General features: G+C 51.5%; 2 protein-coding genes across 2 annotated transcripts; both read right to left on the reverse strand.

Annotated features, from left to right (window-relative positions):
• Positions 1 to 52: 52 nt before the first annotated feature.
• On the reverse strand, positions 53 to 7113 carry UNC119B (unc-119 lipid binding chaperone B). The gene is made up of 5 exons (XM_065851607.2): positions 6880 to 7113; positions 6197 to 6310; positions 5587 to 5698; positions 5161 to 5333; positions 53 to 4316 (listed from the first exon to the last, which is right to left on the reverse strand). The coding sequence occupies exons 1-5, from the start codon at positions 7082 to 7084 to the stop codon at positions 4204 to 4206; spliced, it is 717 nt and encodes a 238-aa protein (XP_065707679.1). The 5' UTR covers positions 7085 to 7113; the 3' UTR covers positions 53 to 4203.
• A 1521-nt stretch (positions 7114 to 8634) lies between these two features.
• On the reverse strand, positions 8635 to 20206 carry MLEC (malectin). The gene is made up of 5 exons (XM_065851391.2): positions 19894 to 20206; positions 16419 to 16597; positions 14924 to 15100; positions 14720 to 14777; positions 8635 to 14331 (listed from the first exon to the last, which is right to left on the reverse strand). The coding sequence occupies exons 1-5, from the start codon at positions 20087 to 20089 to the stop codon at positions 14102 to 14104; spliced, it is 840 nt and encodes a 279-aa protein (XP_065707463.1). The 5' UTR covers positions 20090 to 20206; the 3' UTR covers positions 8635 to 14101.
• Positions 20207 to 20584: the final 378 nt, after the last annotated feature.

The following is a 20584-nucleotide window of genomic DNA, read 5'->3' on the forward strand; positions in this document are numbered from 1 at the left end:
CGCCCCCCGCTCGAGTCCCGCTCCCCACGCCCCCGAGGCCGGACAGCGCCTGTGCGAAAACGGGAGTTTTTATTCCTATTGCTGGTGACAAAATCACGTTTATACAAACACCCGGGCAGCCGGGCACCGCGCCGCCGAGGGAAGGGGCGCCGCCGGCAGCGTGCTGGGACACACACAGGGAGTCGGCACCTCGGGACTGAAGGGGCGCGGGCAGCGCGGCTGCTGCCAGACAGGGCCACGGGAGGAGTGGCCGGAGGGGACAGCGGCCCGGAGGGGACAGCGGCCCCAAGGCCACACTGTGAGAGATACAAATACATGTCCTGCAACAGCACTGAGATCCACGCAGGCAGGGGTGGCGGTTGCTGGTGTTCGTTTTTCCCTTTGCTGCTCCGCCAGGCAGCTGTCCCTCAGCCCTGTCCCCATCACAAAGCTGGGGGGACACAGCCATGTTCACACCCCAGGATTACACCCCGTACTGGGCCACACTCTGGGGTAGCACAAGGCTCGGTGGCTTGATGTGACAGGACAGCAGGGCAGAAAGCAAAACGGGACATCATGAAACACAGAGCTGAGGAGTTACTACATTTGGACCTTACTGCTTCACCACCTCCTTCCTTGGTCATTTCTCCCTTCTGAACACTTGGTTTATTCTTCCTGGACTCTCAGACAAGCGGAATAAACATCCTCAAGCACCGAGAGGAGGCTGCTGCTGCTTCTCTGCAGCAAGAGGCATTGAAAATCCTGAGGAAAACACACAAAGGAAGACACTTCCTACCAAAACCAGAGGACAGGGACAGCGGTACCCAGTCCATACGGTAAGATGTCCTTCCTTCAACAAGGTGCAATACATATTCCTCAATCATGAAAATAGCAGTCCAGGAAGCTTTCTGGCATGGATCCAAAGCAGTTGCCTCAAAAATGTGAAAAAGAGATCCTAGTGCTAAGAGGACAAATACTGAAAAAATTTAGCATGGGTTTGTGGATTTGGTCCCTTGTTTTGTTATTGCAGAACACAGTATGATCCCAACTCTTTTCTCTTTCCACCTCAGCACACAACCTGAGAGAAGCTGTCTCCACAGAAACCTTCTCCCTTGCTCACACACCACTGACACTGAAAGTACCTCCCTTGCGTTCAGCACCGTCCTCCTGACAAGGATGAGACCCCTCTGGAACTTCTTCCTAGCTCACTGGCACGAGTAGCTTTACCCCTCATTAAAGCATCAGAGCACACAATGCTCTGTTAAACCATGTTTACCAAAGACATCATCCCTGCCCCAAAGAGAAGACACTTCACAGAAAGCATCTAAGAGAAAAGGAACCTTAGGGAAGCAGTCAAAGTGGGGAGAGGAGTTTGGAAATCCCTGACTTTTTAGATTATAATCAGCTTTTTTAGTGCTGGGTTGCCCTCTTCTAGGCACTTCTGCAGCATGCTTTTTGGGCAAAGACCACCTAATTTGGCAAAGCAAATAAATTAATCTAGAAAATGAGGAATGCTACTATTGCCTGCACATCTTCCCATTTTCCTCCAGTTTTCCTTCTTTTATTGCTGAATAGCTGTTTCATCCACCAATGGGAAAGCAACCGCTTCAATGCTTTTTTCTCATCACTACTGGCAGGGGTAATGACTAAAGACAGGAATCCACTTTCCTATAAGCATCAAATGCCTCATTTACATTTAGCAGAGCTCTCCTGTCAGTGGCATTCCACAAAGCAGTGGCTAGATGGCACCCACACCCCTACTAATCACACCCGGAGGGAGCAGAGCAGCACGCTGGCTGCTGGAGACGGCTCATACAAGTTGGTATTTGGCCGTACAGTAATTTCTGCTGCTCACTCTGGCAACAGCCAGTCTTCAAGAACCTTTACGCAGTGACATAGAAAACAGATGGGAATCATCACACACATAAGCAAAGGAAGAGGTTGCTTCATACAAAAAAAATGATAAAACTAACATTCAAAGGCACCTGGATTTATACTACATAGACATTCAGCTCGATATGCTAAACTTTTGCAGGGAATAACTAGCAGGCTCTACAGACACTATCCTGAGCATCTCAGAACATTCGAGGATGAAACATGATTCCAGGCAGTTCTGCCTTGTCACACATAACTACCTGTTCTTCCATGAAAACAAATGTTTCCCACCTCACCGGCACAATCACTGCCAGGGGCACCTCAAGCTCCACCTTACAAGCAGCTTTAACTAATTCTCAAATAACTAAACAAGATTGCTATGCGCCTTTGGAGACGCTGGAGGGGACTGGTGGTAGCAGAATCCTTCTTCATCTTTCAACCATGCAGACCTTGCTCCTCCGCATTCCCAAGACATTTATTGTGGTTGCTCATGATTAATGCTCCACCCAGAACAGGTCATTTGTTGTGGTTAATCATAATTAAACATCTTCCCAAGAGCTGGAGATTCTTTGGTGGCTGCCACCCCACTCACTCTCACTGTTCACTCTGATGCCAGCTGATCTTCCACACCAAAGTTAACATCGTTCATCTGCAAGGTGAAGACCGTGGTTGCCTATTGCTGTCTGCATTAACAGGCTCCAGGCTGCGATGCCCACTGCACTGAATCCTGCTAAAATATAAACTACACCGAATCTTACTTAACACAACAAGTAACCAACCATATGCGCCAAGGACTTGGGTTTCAACTGTCTCAAGGAACACGTGGAAATAATACTAGCAAACATCTCTCTTCTAGACACAACCCAACTCCCATGTACAAGAGACTTGACTGACCAGCCCAGTGAGGGGACAAAAAACCCACCAGTCTTGAGAGCCAGCAAAACAGGTAGAAAATGGTTTTCTTAGCTGAGCTGTTGCATGGTGAGGAGCTGGGGACCAGCACGGCTGCCGGGTCTGCACTTCCCACTGTGTGATGCTGCTTCCTATCGGCAGATCCCAAACACAACCAGGAAACACACCCGCTGCTCTGGCAGTAACTAACTCGGCAGAAGAACTTCCTAAATCATAAATAAACTGCTAAGTAGGCCAAGCAGGGATGGCAGCTCATTTAACACGAGAACCACGCCAATACTCCCTCTGTGAGAATCCCACTCCATAACACTGAGTGATCTGACCTGGGAAGCTTTTAGCTACTAATACCTCAACTGAAACAAAGCAAACGAGCTGGTAACACCACTGTTTCTCCTTCCAGCACCTCTGACAGATCATTTGGGTTTAAAAGGACAGATTGAAGCCCAGGGAGCCCTGCTTCCTACGCATTTTTCAAGTGATTTTCCACATTCTTTTTACTCTAAACCCCACTATAGTGATGACTCCCCTCCACCCCAGCTGGACTGACAATGTACTGTCGATCTAAAAGGCAACGATTCTGCAGCACGAGCCAAAGTTCCTACACAAAGGGAAGCATGAGAAACGGTAAACACAGTAAGATTAACTTCAGCTCTAAAGTTGACCCCTGAGCTCCAAAATTCAACAGTTTGTTCACAAGAGCTCAAACAGAAATGCTGTTAGACTGACTCAATGACCAACCTAGATAAACCCCCTTTTTCCCCTAATCTCATATCTCTAGTGAAATCTCTGGCAAGACTCAGATTAAGCTGTTCTCAGGGGCAGCTCAGGCCCTGGAGCCAGAAGGAAGATTCCTGCACTGCTTAGAAGCTGAATTAGTTTCTTATTTTATACTTCCCACTGGAGAATATTGGGATGTATCCTAAAAAGCAATGTCAGCCATGCTACAAACTAAACCACTGTGCACTAAAGTAATGATCTATGCAACTGAAGAAGAGATCTGCTCTACAGGTGTCACTGGCTACTTGAAGGGGAAAGTTTCCTGCTAAGAAATAGCTCACCCAAACAACCCAATCTCTTTAAAGAGGGTGGTTACCCAATAGGTGAAACATCAGAAACACTAATGGTGCAGCCTAACTATAAAGGCTGTAACAGCAAGAACTCTCTAACAGTATCTCTGATCCATGATCTAACCCAGGCACCAGAAAGTAACCAGAAATAGTGATTGAGAGGCAGGATATGCTGAGTGTCAGATAAAAAAGTGTCGCAGGGAGACTTCCTTTACTTTCATGAGCTGTCATCTTTGCTTCAATGTTTTCAGCCTCACGCAAGGAGAAAAGGTTTGGCAAGAAGTCTTGTTGCACGAGACAGCAACTCCAGTTCTCTTCTGTACATCCAGAACGGTTAATGGCAGCACAGCATCCAGCGGACACAGAAGAATTACTGTCCTCCGTTGTAAGCATAGTCAGCCTTGTTGTGCATAATCAACTTGTTGTCCACAAAGTAAAAGCTGTCTGAGCGGGTCTCGTATGGATTTTCAACCATCAGACGGACTGTGAAAGAGAAAGCTCAATTACACTCAAAAGCCTGCCACGCTCCACTGGACAGCACCAAGTCAGAGTAGAAAGGATTCTGCTGGATTTACCAGCCTGATGCTCTGCCCTGCCCAAGTAAGAGAAGCAAACTGCTCTGCTGAGCACACTTCTAAAGCTCTGGCCTGCCCCTTCCTATTCTTCTTGTTCATAGCACAAGCGCTGTCAAAAGCAAACAAAGGGGGATGGAGTAATTGCACACAAGACCTCCTTGGAAATCGTCAGAGCCACCACTAGAGCAGAGCAGCTATCACCTCTAACCAGAGAGGCTGCAATCTGCAATGTTGGGGTACAATCTCTGCACCTCCTCCAACAGCCAGGAGTTCACGTAAGGGCCCAGGTGCTCCAGTTCTATCCAGCCCCTGACGCCAAACATACCCCATGCAATGTACATTTACAGAGATCTTGGCAGGCTCAAACACACACCTCTCAGAGAAGAGCCCTAACAAGCAAGTGCTGAAACAAGATGTGTGGCTACCAAGAGGAACCCTTTTTAAGGGTTTTGTTATCTTCTGGGCTACGCTGTTAGGCGCCAGGCATGTCAGCCCCGAGACTCTGATCAGGTCTTGCAGCCCGTGGCTTGACAATACGGGTTGTCTTAGGCTTTCATTTTCAAAGAAGGAAAATTTGCAGCACAAATCTGTAATTCAGTCAAGATTACACACTGCTTAAACCAGGAACCTGTATCTATTTCTTCCTGTCCTGCCCATCCCAATTACAACTTCTTCCACAAGCACAGAGAGGGAGAAAATGAGCATATGTACACACACAAAGCACAACCCAGTGCGGGAAAGGAGATACTTACTAAGGTCCTCTGACAGCTGAGGGAATTCGTAAATGTGTTCACATGTGTTCCTGCTACTGGGGATGCAGAAGCCAAAATCAAAGTCAAAGTTCTTCAGCAAGCGATCTCGGAAGTAATGTCTCTCAATCATTCGAAAGTTTGATACTGGCTTTTCTCCCACTGTGAATTCCACTCTGTATGCAAAAAGTAGGAAAAATCAGCTAAGACGACAAACTTCTCTTCTTATTGGGAAGAACAGAGCCTTGGATCTGAGGCTACACAAGAATCCACCAGACCATTCCAGAAAGAGAGACTCTGGTATTTTTAGTGTAAGATGGGTTCTCTCTAGTCTTCGACACAGCTTTGTTATAAACTGTGAAGTGACACTTTGTAAACATCTTTCTTTGTGACACTCGGTAAACATTCTTTCTAAGAGCTCATACTCACGTTGCACCAACCGTCCGAAGGCGGAGGAATGCTGGGGTGAACTGGTAACGAACAAAGCGGCCTGCACTAGCGTCCAGTTCACTGCTGTCATCTTCATCCTCTTCATCTTGCTCTAGAAAATGCACCAGCTCAGAGTTATTCTGCTGATAGCAAACACGTTAAGGTAACACTGCCTGGCGAATGTTATCAGAAGCTGGCTATTACTTAGGTGTTTAATAACTGGTTTGAGAGTTGTACAGGCACTAAGTAATAAAGAAAAGATCTGCTATGATAGCTGGTGCAGCTTTGGTGGCTCTGGAACTGAAACCACCCTCAACCCCACAGGATATGGCCCCTCACAACTGCCACAGCACATGAAAGAAACTCTAAACCACAACCAGCCAAGGGAAGACCTGCAGTTGATAATACTCCCCCATCTCACAATAATAATTTCACATTTCTATGACAACAAGTTTCTCAGCAGAGATAAACTCAGTCCTATGCTTAAAGGAGAGGAATTGAGTCACCGGTACATATCAAAGGACCTCTCTGCTTGGTTTGAATGGGTCTTGCATTGCAACTTGCAGCTCCCCGAGCCTCCCCAGCCTCCCTGCAATGTTAGATGAGATACCTGAAGCAGAGGGCTTCGCAATTTCAAACAGCACTGTTCCAGTTTCAAGATCCCGGATCTTAAATCTGGTGAAGTCAATATTGTATATGTTGTCCTCAGGTTTGCATAAATAATCTAGAACAGAAAGGAAACATATAGCATCATTCTAAAACATCTCTGAGCAATTACCAAAGGAAGTTCTTTTTTTGTTAGTTCCATTAAGATACATACTGCAAGCTGTTCTGCAGAAGCTTCAGGGATGAAATAAGAGGCTAGAAGAAACAAAGGCACACTAGGTGCCAAGTGGCAGCGCAGGAAAGGGATGGGATGGGGACAGAAAAGCAGCAATCAGCAGCCCAGAGAGAAACCGAAAAAAACCAAACCCCACCCCAAAACCCCCAAACTTTCCTGGAAGTTGTAACAAAGCTGCGGGCACAACCGCACCGCGCTGCTGCCGCTCCGGGCGCTCGCTCCTCGGCCGCTTCCAGGGCCAGCGCAGCGGGCGGCAGCGCCGGGCCGGGCCGGGCCGCCCCCTCCCCAGGCCGGCCCCACCGCCCCCTCCCCAGGCCGGCCCCGCGCCCCCCGCCGCGGCCACGAGGGGATGAACGGAGCGGCGCGGGCGGTGTGCGCCCGGGACGGCGGGTCCAGCCGGAGCTCCGCCGAGCGCTGCCGGCCCCAGGGGCCGCTCCCCGGCCCGCACTCACTCTCCGTCACCCGGCACAGCCCCAGGACGTGCTCGGGCCGGACGGTCTCCAGCGCCAGCAGGTCGGACTCTGTCCACGGCGGCCGCGGCGCCGCATCGGCCGATCCGCGCCGCCCCCGCAGGCGGCTGAGCGCTCCCCCGCTCCCCGGCGGCGGCTTCTTCTCCGGCCCCGCCGCTGCCGCCGCCCGCGCCTTCGAGCCGCTCATCGCCCCGCCGCCGCCAAGATGGCTGCCGCCGCCCGCCGTAGCTATGGGAGCGCGGGGCGGGGCCGCGGCGGGTCAGGGGCCGCGGGCGCTGCCTGGCAACGGGGGCGGCTCCCGGAGCCCGGCGGAGTCCGAGTGGGAAGCGCGGCCGCGTCGCCACCCGCCGCTCGCGGAGCCCCGGGACCGGCACCCAGCGCCGAGGACCCACCTCAGGGGCGCCCCGGGCCGGCGGCGGCAGCGCCTCCTCGCCGGGGAGCGGGCGGACAGCAGCGGGGGGAGAGCAGGGAGTTACCTGAGGAAAGAAACAAAAAAAAAGAAACAAAACCACCCCCGCCCGAGCAGCCCCGCTCCTGCTGCACCCCCGGGGAGCCCCCCTCGCTGCCCAGGGGACACCTGGGGCTGCGGTTAATTAAATTTCGGTCTGAATCCCGCAGCGCAGCGGGTAATTACAGACCGGGTGTCCCTCGGAGAGCCCGGGTCTTCCCGAGGAACGGTGACAAGCGCTGCTCGGGAGGCGCTGTCAGCACGGGGATGACATGGAGCGCACACCCCACTGCTGCTCTGGCCTGGGGACACCCCAGTCCCAGGGGAGCGGGGACAGGACGGTGCGCCCCGAGGGCTCTCCCCGGGACAGCCAGCCTGGCCACTGTCACCGCCCGCCAACAAAGGGACAGCGGCAGATGTCAGACCAGTGTCCTGAGCCTGGTGGGAGGATCAGGGACATCCCACCTGGAGTGACCCACGGGAGCATCACACCGAGGAAAAGATGCATATCCTCCCAAAAATGGGGCAGCCTGCAGTAGGCACTTGGCTGATCAGAGTCACCTCCAGCCCTTCACGGAACCAGGGCAAGAAATATCTGCAGCCTCTCTTCAGACTCCAGCCAACACCCAACATGCTCAACGGCCAGGAAGAGACTTAGAGCAGTGGTTAGTGATGTTCGCTGCTGCTTCTAAGCAGCACACGCCTGCTACTGCCAACCAAACGCTATGTCAAACAATCCTGCCCACGCCAGCGCTCCCAAATCCTCACTGCATCGGGTTTGGTCCCTCCATCCTGTGCTCCAGGAAGGACAGACCGAAGACCCAGGCTGTCTGGAACAGTGGCTGCTCTGCACAGGGCCAATGTCCCTTGGCCCTCTAGAGCTAACACCCAGAGGAGGAAGGTGCTACTTTCTGCTCCAGCTACAGCCCCTTCTGACCGCCTCTGACCCAGTTTCAAGCTGAAAGCGGGGCAGCTTGCAAAACCCCAGAAGGTAGATTACATCTCTGGTGTTCCCCATCTGAGCAGGAAGCAACAGGGTCCATATCAGCACTTTTAAGAGGATGTTGCACTGTTCAACTTGCACGTAATTGCCTAAAACAACTGGCAAGAGCATAATACATGAGGCAGGCAGCGGCTCTGGGCTGCAGCAGCGGTGGGATGTCAAACTGCATGTCGGCAGCTGCCCGCAGTCCCCTCCGCACTGCGGGCAGGCTCGGCTTCCCGCATCACCAGCCGTAAAGCAGAGGGGGCTCCTCCGCCCCCACCACTAGAAAAGAGGGACCACCTCATCCAAGTGACAATATAATTCTGTTTATTTTCCTTTAACACACTGCTGGTTAAAACTGCCAGACAGTAGATTTCAGAACATTCCCTCAACCAAACGTTCTGGGGAAATTAAAAAATAAAACTGCTACCATGTACCAAAAATAAAATAACCCACCCCTCCACCCATCTTTTCCCTCAAACTAGACCCTGCAAAGCCAGTGAAATCAGAAATAGTCATCTGTGCTTTTCACCCAGGGCCCGAGCTTGCTGCAAAGCAAACTAAAAAAATGTCACTGCAAGTTGTTAAAACACAAAGCAATAGAGAGTAAAATAAAAACACCGTCCTTAAAAACCTTTTGTACTGGTGACAAGCACAGCTGGAGATCCCTCCCCACGCTGTTTAGCCTTTACAGACAACTTAGACCTGCAGCTTCAAGTAGTTTGTGATGTATCCTTAACACCAACAGCACAGGTCACTTCCACGCATCCCAACCTACACAGCTGGGCACTATGGAGCGCTGGGACCATCTGCCAACACCAAAAGCTGCAACAACAACAGGATGCAAACACCGTGTCACCTGGCCAGCATCTCGCGGTCCTGGTTACTGCTTCCCGGCACAAAGCACAAATCCTGCCTCTGCTCTCATGGTCTGCAGGGCTGCTTCACCAACCCGGCCGCTTCTCAAGCAGGACAGCCCTGAACACACAGAGCCCCCGTAGAAACCATGAAAAATTCAAGCCGCTATTTGCCAGCAACTTTCCAGACATTTCCTCGATTCACACTCTCCCCAGTTAAACTGGTTCAAGCCGTACTTTGCCCCTTGCCTTGAAATCTCCATCACCACACGAACACTTTAGCAGAGATCTTCAATGTTTGCAAAAGATTATTCACATTTTCTAATCATCCAGCATTGTTTCTAGGAGAGAGGGAAGCACTTTTGTTTTGTTGATTATTATTATTTTATTTTTTTTTAATAAAGCACTTTTTGGGAAAAAAAAAAAATCAAAACCTATCAATAACCTGCAGTAGCGTCCCACTGATCAGCCCAGGGACAGTGCTGCCACATCCCTCCCCCATCTTCCCCCCCATTCTCCAAAAATAGTATTTAATATACAGCAATAAACTCTGAGCAAGCCAGAGTCCCGGAAGACATGGACCTGCTTTCAGCTCTCCTGTGCAGCCCAGCACCACTTCAATGCGGTTGCTACTGTACTCCAGGGACAAAACCATTTGGATGCAGGCGAAAGGCACGTGCTGCAGCCCCGCTGGGCAGTGTGTGACGCAGGGGTGCAAGCACAGGAGGCCTGTTCATGTAATCACGTCTCTGAGCCTTCACAGCTCCAGCCTGGTGCTGTGTTTTGTGCCGCTGAGAATACTTGTCTGAGCCTATTCGGGATGAGCCGGTGAAGACAGACTGGTGAAACCAGGCTGACGTTAAAAAAAGCATCCTTGAATTGTATTAGACTTTGGCATTTGTTGTGGAGATGTAGAAGTGCCAGTAGGTAAATTAGCTCAGTGCTGGCCCAGCTCCCATTTCCCTTGGATCCTCAGCAAGGATATTTCCCTCCCGCCACATAAGTGCAAGAAGCAAACAGATGTCTCCCACATTTGAGCACCAAACAGAGCCTGACACACTTGGTACTTCGCAGCTGCTCAGAATCTCTCTCACATCAAGGGCTTAAGCTGCTTTGCTGGTCCTCTCCCTCCTCCTGCTGTTTTCCATCAAAGACAGGTCTGTTCAGCCCAGGCTTCCCATACCAAGACATTTCCCTGGCTGTTGCAATCCCATTTCAGCTTAAAGAAAGACCAAAGGTCTCTGCTCCCTGTTCAGACTCAAACAGTGCAGAGCAAGCCATTGGTGAGTGAGTCTGGGGGGCAGGTCCCCCCAGGCCACACTCTGCACCCAGAAGCTCCAAGCACCTTACAACTACCAGGACCCAGCCATGACTCACTCAGCTCTGAACCGCACAGACACGCAGGCACCAGACTGTCTGGAAGTTCTCCATCCTGCCTTCAGGAGATTTCTCGGGGAGACCAGACCTGAAGGAGCTCTTCCAGTTCCTCTATCCCCTGCTAGGCTTTTTTTCCATTGACCTCAAGGGCTGGTACCAAAGATACTCCCTCACATTTCTCTGCTTCACCTGTGATCTCTGGAGCTGGCATCCAGGGACAGTGAGACAGCCCCCAGCTGGTCACAAGGGCAGGGAATGCCTGTCCCTTAGGGAAAAAGAAAAGACAACTCAGAAGCTTCTTAAAAAGAAAAAAAAAAATTAAAAAAAGCTTCTTCAAATAGACTTTTATTCAAAGCCTGAGACAAAGGCACCAAAAAGAGAAGGGAATTCATTTGGCTCTCTGCTCACTGCTACCTGGGATAGTCAAAAGAGTCAGAGCTGTTGACTTAATCACACACACAGAGAAGGGGAGGGTGGCCTGGCTTAAAGGTACAAAAGGAGGGGCTGATGAGGGGTAATTAAAACAGGCTTTGGAACCACTACCCTGAGGCTGGATCCAGGCCCAAAACATGATTGATGGTGTCATCTCCCCTTTATTAATTAGAAGCTTTATTAAAATTGCCTTATCCGCCCTTCTCTACACAACTGCTTCACGAATCGAGCCAGGGTCTGTTCTGACCCAGCTCCCCAGGCTGCTGGGCAGGGACACACGTTTCATCTGCTGCTGGCTGGAGGCAACAAAGCACAAACAGGCTTGTCTGTAACCTGTCAGGAGGGGACGGACCAACAACGAAAACTGCTCATGGCACCATAACAGGGTCAGGAACCTGCCAGCCACCAACTTTGTAGTGAAAACGTGGATGAAAACTGAACCAAAACAACTAAATTCAAGCCATGAAGGATGAACTATTCCTCCTCATTATTCTTATTCAAATAAGACAAATTCATTTGAACTGAGCAACTGGAACACAACAGCTCACACCTTGCACAGCGTGGCCTTAGGGGCAGATGGTGGCACCACACGGGCGCCCTGGCTGCCAGAAGAGGCAGGGATAAACTACCCTAGAAGCCTCGTCTCCAACTTTTGCGCACCTAAACACACACCCCTTTTCTCATGCTAGGCAAGGTGCAGAGATTACTGGGTGAGCCACTAGAAGCTGAGTGATTCTTTGCTCCAAGGATGCTCAAATAAAATGCAACCTAAAAGGCCTGGAGGAGAACAGCTCTTTACAGAGAAGCTTGCTTGCAAGCCCAGGTTCTTTGCTTAACAAATCAGCACAGTTCATGCTTCTCAAAACTGATAAAGATCTAAATGTCTCTGTGTTCCAGTTAAAGCAATCCCCCAAACACTGGAGAATCTCTGCAGGAACCAAACAAAACAGAGCTCATATTTTATAAGAGCTTTATAAGTACTAGGATTTGAACAGCAGCTAGAAGATGAAGCAGACAACTTAAAGCTTACTGTCTTTTCATCCTAAGTTTTGTTCTTAAGATCAGCTCTCTCTAAAGCCTGTCTTCTCCTTCGAGTGTGGCAAGGACCTTCTTACTTCTCCCAAACTGGAAGTTACCAATTGTGCAATTGGAGAAAAAGTAATTAAGGCCCTACTGCTTGCTTTTTAGCTCACAGACACAGAATTAGGGTCAGGCCTATAGCAGTGATGCACGCGATCAGAAAGGCAAGGTTCAGCGCCACTGCTGCGCAGAGCGGTGCTTTGACACCTCGTCCAGCTCCTGTTCTGGAGCTCGTGAGCTGGCAGCTCCTATCACTGCTTGAAGGTTAGGAGGAAGCAAAGGCTTCAGCTGCTTGGGCCCTGCAAGAGCAGAAAGGCTGCTCCTCTGCTTTCCTTTCCAGAAACTAGGGAATTCTGCTGGCCCTTCTCAACTCAAAGAAAATCTGAGCCACTGCAGGGGATCAAACCCAATAACAATTCTAGGAAAACTCAGGGTCAGGGAGGAGCAGCAGCAAGGAGGACATGGCTCGGTGCAGCTGCTCCGGGTAAAGAGAGGGCACTTCTGAGAACAGCGACAGCATGAGGTAAAGTGTTCTCTGAGCCCAGAGCTCACGAGGACCAAAGCTGACCTGTAAGGACCCACCCATGCCTGGGCCAAATCCTGCTCTGGCACACAGAACATCTCCCACCAGCCAGAAACACTCAATACGTCAGAGGCCAGGACCAGGGGAAGGTAACTCCTTGGGGCCCACAGGTCTGGATCAGCAGGTGCAGTGCTGACGTTTTCTCTACTCAGCCTCTGTCAGGCAAGCACAGCCTCTCCACGTGGAAACAGAAGCCTCTTGCAGAAATATCCCTGGGGAAGCAAGTGAGCTTGTCTCCAGTGTTCTGCTCACTTCCAGATCTCTGGAGGCCAGTAAATCACCTTGCTCTACAGCACTGAAATGTTGGACACCTGCCCCTTCACCACAGTGCCTGGATATGCAAAAGGCCCTGCTAACTGAAGACACCAACCAGCTGCACTGCACTCCTCACCGCTGGCAGGCAGGCCTGGTCCCTGCGACAGGGAACAAGAACTCACCGGGAGCATCTGCGAGGTTGCTCCTCTCTGTCCTACAGCATAGGAGGGGAGCAAACCATTACAATGGCCAAGGAACAAGTCCAGAACTTCCTCCCTAGATCATCTAATTCTCAGATTCTTCCGAAGGAGAGGTCACTTGCTAGAAAAGGCAAAGCAAGAACTGGGCTTAAAATTAAACCTTCAAAAAGAAAAGGATATGAAAGGAAACAAAAGCCATAATCAATACAGAAAATAAGTGCATCTGATCTGACGCTAACAACGTCAGCCTCTCACAGGCTATGGCAGAACCCCTCTGCAATGGATCTAACATTACAATTGTCAAACTAGGAAAGTCTCTCCCAACCGGTGCAGCAAATCAGGCCAGATAAATCCCTCTGCTCCTGGCGGAGCTTGCACTCTGAGGAGGGAAACATCTCCACAGAGGCTGAGCAGCTAGCTGGAGTCTTGGTATCTTTATGCAGGCAAGTACCATACATTGTGTCGCACGCATTCACGGAGACGCTGAGCCAGGCTCCATCCTCCAGTCGTTAGTCACCCAGTGGCACACAACGCTTCCACGCTCCTGGACAAAAAGTGTACCCAGGCCTGGTTTAAGAGCTGCTTCCCTGCTTAAGGAACCATATTCCACCCAGCAAAGGCAGCGATCTTGCAGCACAGGGCTTTCTCTCAGTGTGGGACATGGCCTAGGACTGCTGGCATCAGCTTCCAACAGCCCAACACACAGACAGCCAGGACTCAGCTTACTCTTGGATGCCCCAGGGAGGATCGGAGGCTGCACATGGTGCGAGGGGAAGGCGAGGGCCTCGCTGCTTGCTGGCAGGGGGAAGGTAAGCTCCCTTTTACCTGGACCTGCTATTCATTCCAAATGAATCATCTTTTCTTTTTTTTAATCTTTTTTTTTTTTTTTCCTTAAATTATGAACAATATGGAGAAATTGAAAGCAACCGTGTTTGGTCCAACTCCTTCCCTCCCAGCCCCTTGTCTGATGCTCTGTGGGGCTTGCTCTCACAATCGGCAGAGGCAGAAGAGGGTAGGAATGAAGACACCAAAGGCCACCAATATAGGAAACATGAGGCTGCTGTTGTCCGAGGCATAGGGGTTTGGTGTGCGCGGGCCTGACTGAACCCGGTTCTTATTTGCCTGTTTTTTAACACTGGAGCCATCGTCATATTCATCTTCATCATCTTCATCTTCTTTTTTCTCCAGACCCGGGTGCGGCTGCAGCTTTGGAACATCTGTTAGACAAGACAAAAGGCAGGATGTAACCTGGAAAATCACCCAAGTCACTCCATTCCCCGCTCCCCGATCCAGTGTGCACAACAGCAACAGGACACCTGACATCACATCAACACCATGGCCAGAACACCCCACGAAACACAAGCATCCTCCCTCACAGACTGCTGCTTCTTAGTCAAAAAAACAACGCAGCTTTGTGAACTCTGAGGAGTAGGAGGACACTACACACCTATTTCTTTCTGCAACTGCACTCTGTGGGAAAGTGCTGAGAGAGAAGGAATTTCGGCAGAGGTGGGTCAGCAAGAACTATCTATGATCTCACGGTCTGAGAAGCAACAGGCTGCTCTCCAAGGGGGAAGAGCCTTCTGTCTCAAAAACTGTGCTTACCTTCCACTGTTCCTTGCAGGATGTACAGGGCACAGATTTTTGGATTGTCATAGTAGCCCTAGAGAAAGCAAATTAGGAGTCAGTGCTGCAGCTCTGAGGTAAGAAATATCCTCCCCCGCCTACCGTCACCTCTCTCGCCCCAGCACGCAGCTGGGTAAAAAGAGGAAAAGGAAGATCAGGGCTCTGCCCAGCAAAGTTTACTACCTTTACAAACTCAATGTGGAGCTTTCCTGTGAACGTGGAAACCTCTCCCTGGACACTCAGTTTCCCCTTTTTGATACTCATGGGAATGATCTCATCATGAGCTGTGCTGTGGCCAACTCTGTCAAAAATGTCCAAGTCCTTCACCACCACGTGGCCATTCAAGCGAACATCAAATACCTTCAGGGCGGAAGAAATGACAGTGTGTCACGACGGATTCAGGCACACGAAGGTTGAAAGGGGAACAGAACAGGAAAGTCCCTGCTTGTCATGCACCCAGGACCAGAAAGCATTGCAGCAAGCACTGTTCCACCACACACGCTGCATCCCCTTGGAAAGGACTCAGAGCCCAAAAGCAGCCAGGTAAAGACACTGAATAATTAACATTGCTTTCAAATACCTCAAAATCTGCTTTCAACTTTTAAATAACCCCTATGTCTGCTGTTCAGAACCGAGGACAGCACAATTTTATTCTGGTTTGTTCATACTTTTCTTTTACAATTTTCTTTCCAGCTACTGAGGACCTGCTCCTGCTACCTCGGGGTGGCTGCGGCACACCACACCCGAGGGAGTTAAGCCATGTCTAACCGACGGCCTGCAGCAGAGCAGAGAAGAGGAAACAAGCTGGTGAAGCACACAGGGTTTGAAGGAGATAAAATGTTGAACTGCTAACCGCATCTGTGAATTTAGAGTGAAAGTTCTCCTCAGGGCTGTAATGACTCAAACTTCACTCAGCACCTGGGGAATCCCAGCGGAACCACATGAAGGAAGAGGAAGCAAAGTGCCTCAGCCCTTCAGTTTAATCTGAGGCTGCTTTTTGCATCCAGTCTGTAAGGCAGCCCCACCAGTTCTGTTCCCTGAAATACTTCTCTGGTAGGAATGCAGCACAGTGCTTAAGGAGCAGGGTTGATGGAACCAAGGGAAAGTCAGACTAAAACACACACCACTTCTCCCCCAGTTCATCACAGGGCCTTGAGTTCTTTGTGCTCCTGCTTCCACATCTATATATGAGGGATTTCAAAAGTGAGCAAGGATTATTCTTCTCTAAAGAGCAATAAAGAGGATAGAAATTAACTCTGGCTTTTGGGATCAGTTTGAACCAGTATCAAGTCTTATTACATTTGTAAAAATTGTTTTGAGTAGGTTATTTAACCCAAATCACTTCTCTGATAGGCATGTTCAGGTCAGGAACAAGCGTTCAGGAAAAAGGCAAAACCACTTCTTCTCAAAGCCAGCACAGCCTAAACAGATCATAAAACTCTAGTGCTAGTTACGTTTAGTTGCGCATGTTTGTTTGAATACTCTGTAATGCAATTTTCCAGGCAAACCGTGTGTCTGGAATGTGGAAGAGAGCTCATGAGAGCTCCAGGAATGAAGTTACCCAATTAGTGCCTTACTTCACTCCTTTCTCCAGCACACAGAGCAGCAGAGGCAGCCTGGACATGCAGCCTTAGCCAGGAACTTGCATCACAGACACAGGCAAGGAGCTGTTGTTTACCTTCTGTTGAGACTGTGCAAAATAGACCTCTGCAAACTTCAACACCAGCACGTAGTCACCCTCCTCTTTGATGGGAACTTCGTAGCCAAAGGTTTCCTCGTTGTAACGCTCTGTCTGGTACAGAATCTGATCTTCCGCGTTGGACCGCAAGATTGGCAGCTTCATCCCGTAGTCAGAAGCTGGGATGCAAGCACAAAACAGTGAGAGGAAGGGTTAATTTCTGAGGCACATAGAAGAGACACTTTATTTACTCCTGAAGCATTTAACTCCCTAAGTGGCACTTAAGCCCTCTTGTCAGACCTGTCTCCCCTCCTTGCTCCAACCAGGAAGAGGCACCACTGGAGCAGAAGCACAAGTAGCCAAAGCCCCAGAACCTGGGTAAAACAAGCCTGGGCTTGCTGCAGTCTAAGATACAGTAAACTCACTCGCACCATTTCAGAAAGAAGAGTCTGTTTCACAAACAGTGGTAAAGGACTTGGCCATTGACTCCTGCTTCAAAGAGGAAAAACACCCAGAATATTTTTACAACATTTTCAAATTACAAACTCTGAGTACAAAAACAAAGCAGTCAGGTAGGCCTGATTCAACTCATTTATTCAACATATTTGAATTTAGCAGTCAATGACACCAGGTTATAGAGACTCATCCTCCTCAAGTGAAAACCTGGGGAATGGCAGATGGGTGAAAAGCATCAGACATCTCACAAAACTCTTTCTTCTCACCACAGCCACGCAATACCCGCTGGCTTGAAGACAGGAAGTAGGAAGCAAGAAAGATACACGAGGGTTTCAAGAGCACCAGCAGCTCCATCAACTGCTGTTCTCACAGCCACTCAGCTGAAACAAGGTGCTGCCTGCAGGCATCTGAAAAGGCCCCTGAGAAGGGCCCAAACATTCCCAAACTGGACAATACCTGAGAAAATAAGAGAAGTCCTAAAGTTTGCCTCTTCTCTGTCATTATTTCAGCACCTCTAGAGCACAGATCTTAACCAACTTGACATTTTATTGTGTCAGGGTTACTGTACAAATGCAAACTGATGTATGCCTCGGGAGCTCAGATCAAGTAATAACCCAGCAAAGCAGGGGCAGGAGGGAAAACTGTGGATACCACCTGCCCACTGGTACATGGGTCAGCAGAAGCTGATCCAGACTAAGTTCTCTGCTGACACTTGCCACTTCCACCCCCATTTCCATGGGAACAGACATTACGCTGGCCAAGACAAAGCAAGAACTACTAACCCGGCGCATGCTGCCAAAGGTGGAGCCAATGCAAACGAGCAAGAGGAAATTAATGCCAGTTCTTAGTCTCCTGTTTCACACACAGCTGCTCAGGCCATCTTCTGCTTCTCTTTACCACTGAAACCTGGGCGCAAAGGCTGAAGACTCTAAATCACCAGAAATACAGAGGGTGAAAAGTTTAACCTGTCCTCCCACATGGGTATTCCTGGTCAGCTACAGATTGCAGTGACAGCAAACCAAGGACTCCAGAGAAGTCAACTCCTTTTAGAGGAAAGCCTGCACAGGAAGAAAGTCCTTTAATAGCCAGGACAGTAACTGGAGAGGAAGACCTGTCATCTGTGTATCTGAGGTCTGTTGACAGAGCTCTGGAAGTGAGCTTGATTTCACAGTGCTGAGGCAGCTCACCAAGAGGAGCAGTACACATTAAGATGCAACTCAACTCTGTTCAGAACCTGGCTATTCTGTAATTGCCATCAGCACATTTTGTCCTTTAGGGCACAGCGTTTGAACTGAGCCTTTAAAAGAAGAAAAGGTCTTAATTTGCCCAGAGGCAGTACAGCCCAGTAACACTATCCCCAGGTCGTTTCCTCCCTGTCAGCCACATATTTCTGCTGTAGCCATTACATGCCTATCAACACAGAGAGGAGCCCAGAGTAAACCCAACAATGGTGCAATAAAAAGCCATTGAGGGAACAGCAGCTGAGAGCTCAAAGGGGTAAAGTCTCTGCTGTGCCTGGCACTGCTGGCTGAAGCAGGATGGCTGTAACAGCCTGCTGTTCAGAGGAGACACCACAGGCATTCCCCAAAAGAAGAACATGTCAGTGTGCTTGAAAAAGACCCTTTTTTTCTCCTCAACTCAAAAATAAACTGCTCAAGTCCACAAGTACATTCTCCTTCAAGGCACACAAGTGAGAGGGAAGCTGACCCACAGCAATCAGGGCATGTCTTGTGACTGGCTCACCAGCTTTCACAGGGTGACAAACACCTGACAAACTGTACGAATATCTAAACGTGACCTGCCCTGTATGCATTGTGCCCAAAGGGCTCACTGCTTGGGATGGTGTTTGTGTCGTGTGAGCAACGGCAGTCTCAGTTGTATGACACAGGGCAGTTCTCACCATCCAACATGGAAACGGTGAAGGTTAGACCTGAAAGTCAGCAGATAGCTTATCTTACCAGTGCTCCACTACTCACCTGACAGCAGAAGCAGCTCAGCACAGCTAAATTTTCAACATATTTGTGAATTAACTAAGCTTTGGTGCACCAGTTATCAGAAAAAGGCAAAATTCATGCAACCCGTGCAGTTTCAGGGGAAGCAGGAAAAGGTAACCCAATATAGCAGTTCTCCATCCCACCTCACCGGTAAACAGAAGCTTTTACTGATTCAGTAGTTAGAGCAGCTGAACATATCCCATCTGCCTCTACTTCTGCTTCTGTCCCTGCCCTGCTCTGGAACACCCTGCCAGGACCGGAGCTCAGCTGCTCAGTGGCACAGACCAGCCAGCTCCATCCCAGCACCGGCTCCATCCCAGCCAGCGATGTTCCCCGTGGGGAGAGGGCATCACCCCGCACCGCAGGCAGCCCAGCTGCGCAGAGCAGGCGAAGCACGTTCTCACTTGGAGCGCTGCAGGCTGGGCTTCAAACTGGCAGATCTCGCCGTGGAAACTGGGGTGTTCCACTGGAAAATGGAACAAGAGGAGCCAGGCGGCTGCATGCGGCCGGTTTGGCAGCCGGAGCGCTCCCTTCGCCTTTCCAGCCGAAATTCCACTCCGGCCCGCGAGGAGCGGCTTCCCCTCCGGCGTTACACAATCCGCAGCCCCAGGCCGGGAACGCCGGGAGCCCGCAAGGCTCATCCCGCCGGTGGGGGTGCAGTCCCGGGCCGGGCCTGGGGGGAGCACCGGGTGGCCGCGGGCCCGGCGGGTGACAAGTGCCGCTGGGAGGCCGGGCCGGAGCTCCCTGCGGGCCTCCACTGCCCCCCGGCCGCCCCCTCCGCCAGACCGGGCCCGGGCGGCTGAGGGAGAGCAGTCCCCGCCCGGGGACCTGCCCGGGCCACCGCGGCTCTGCGGGGAGACCCACCGACCCTCCGCGGCGCGGCCGGGGGGACGGCAGCGGTGGGACGCGGGTCCCGGACTCCCGCTGACACGGCCGGGCCTGGCCGCCCCCGGCGGAGCTGAGCGCGGCCCCACCGCCCACCCCCGCCGGCTGCCCGCGCGGCACCGCGTCCCCCCCGCCCTCACCTCGGCCCACGCGGCCCTCGAGCGGGTCCTTGCGGAAGTGGATGCCGTTCACGTCCACATGGGCATCGCCGCCCGCATTGACGGCCCAGACGACGCTGTCGGCGAGCCCGCCCGCCGCGCCCCGCAGCAGCGGCGGCAGCAGCAGCAGCACCAAGGGCGGCAGCAGCGGCGCCCCGCGCGCCCCGGCGCCCACCATCTCGGGCTCCCGGCGCCGCTCCCGCCGCCCGCCCCTTCCTGCCGCCGCCAGGGGGCAGCCTACCCCGCTGCTGGGGCGGGACGCGCGTAGACCAATCCGTGCCCCGCAACGCGAATATTAATTCTCTGCCCGCCTGCCATTAGGCGACCGCTGGCCTGCATCTGCATATTCATAACATGCCGGACCAATGGGCGAAGGGAGCGGGCGAGCAGGTTTGGTTGAGAGGCGAGGGGACGGCGGCGAGCTGCGGCGGGAGGCGTGTCCGGCGGGAGCGGAGCGGGCCGGCCCGAAGCGGAACGGGGAGTCGGTCCCTGCGAGCCGGGAGTGCCCAGGGCCGGTACCGCCCGCTCGGGAAGGGGAGCGAGGGCAGAACCGGGTCCCCCGGGGAGGAACGGCGGGGAGGAACCAGGCTTCCCAGCGACATCTTTGGAGCGGGGCCGCAGGCCGGCGAGCTCCCCTCAGCGCTGGACGCCTGAGGGAACAGCCCCGCCCCCT

The sequence above is a fragment of the Patagioenas fasciata genome, chromosome 17 (genome assembly GCF_037038585.1).
Source record: "Patagioenas fasciata isolate bPatFas1 chromosome 17, bPatFas1.hap1, whole genome shotgun sequence".
Taxonomy (NCBI): Eukaryota; Metazoa; Chordata; class Aves; order Columbiformes; family Columbidae; genus Patagioenas; species Patagioenas fasciata.

Bases quoted from the DNA above. Each gene is read 5' to 3' on its own strand.
- UNC119B (XM_065851607.2), bottom strand. From the start codon at position 7,084: ATGAGCGGCTCGAAGGCGCGGGCGGCGGCAGCGGCGGGGCCGGAGAAG. The intron at 6,311-6,879 runs GTGAGTGCGGGC...TTTCTGTTCTAG, and splicing joins GCTGTGCCGGGTGACGGAGA to ATTATTTATGCAAACCTGAG. The intron at 5,699-6,196 runs GTATCTCATCTA...TGCATTTTCTAG, and splicing joins TGCGAAGCCCTCTGCTTCAG to AGCAAGATGAAGAGGATGAA.
- MLEC (XM_065851391.2), bottom strand. From the start codon at position 20,089: ATGGTGGGCGCCGGGGCGCGCGGGGCGCCGCTGCTGCCGCCCTTGGTG. The intron at 15,101-16,418 runs GTAAACAACAGC...TCCGCCCTGAAG, and splicing joins TTGCACAGTCTCAACAGAAG to GTATTTGATGTTCGCTTGAA. The intron at 14,778-14,923 runs GTAGTAAACTTT...TGCTTTCTCTAG, and splicing joins TCCACATTGAGTTTGTAAAG to GGCTACTATGACAATCCAAA.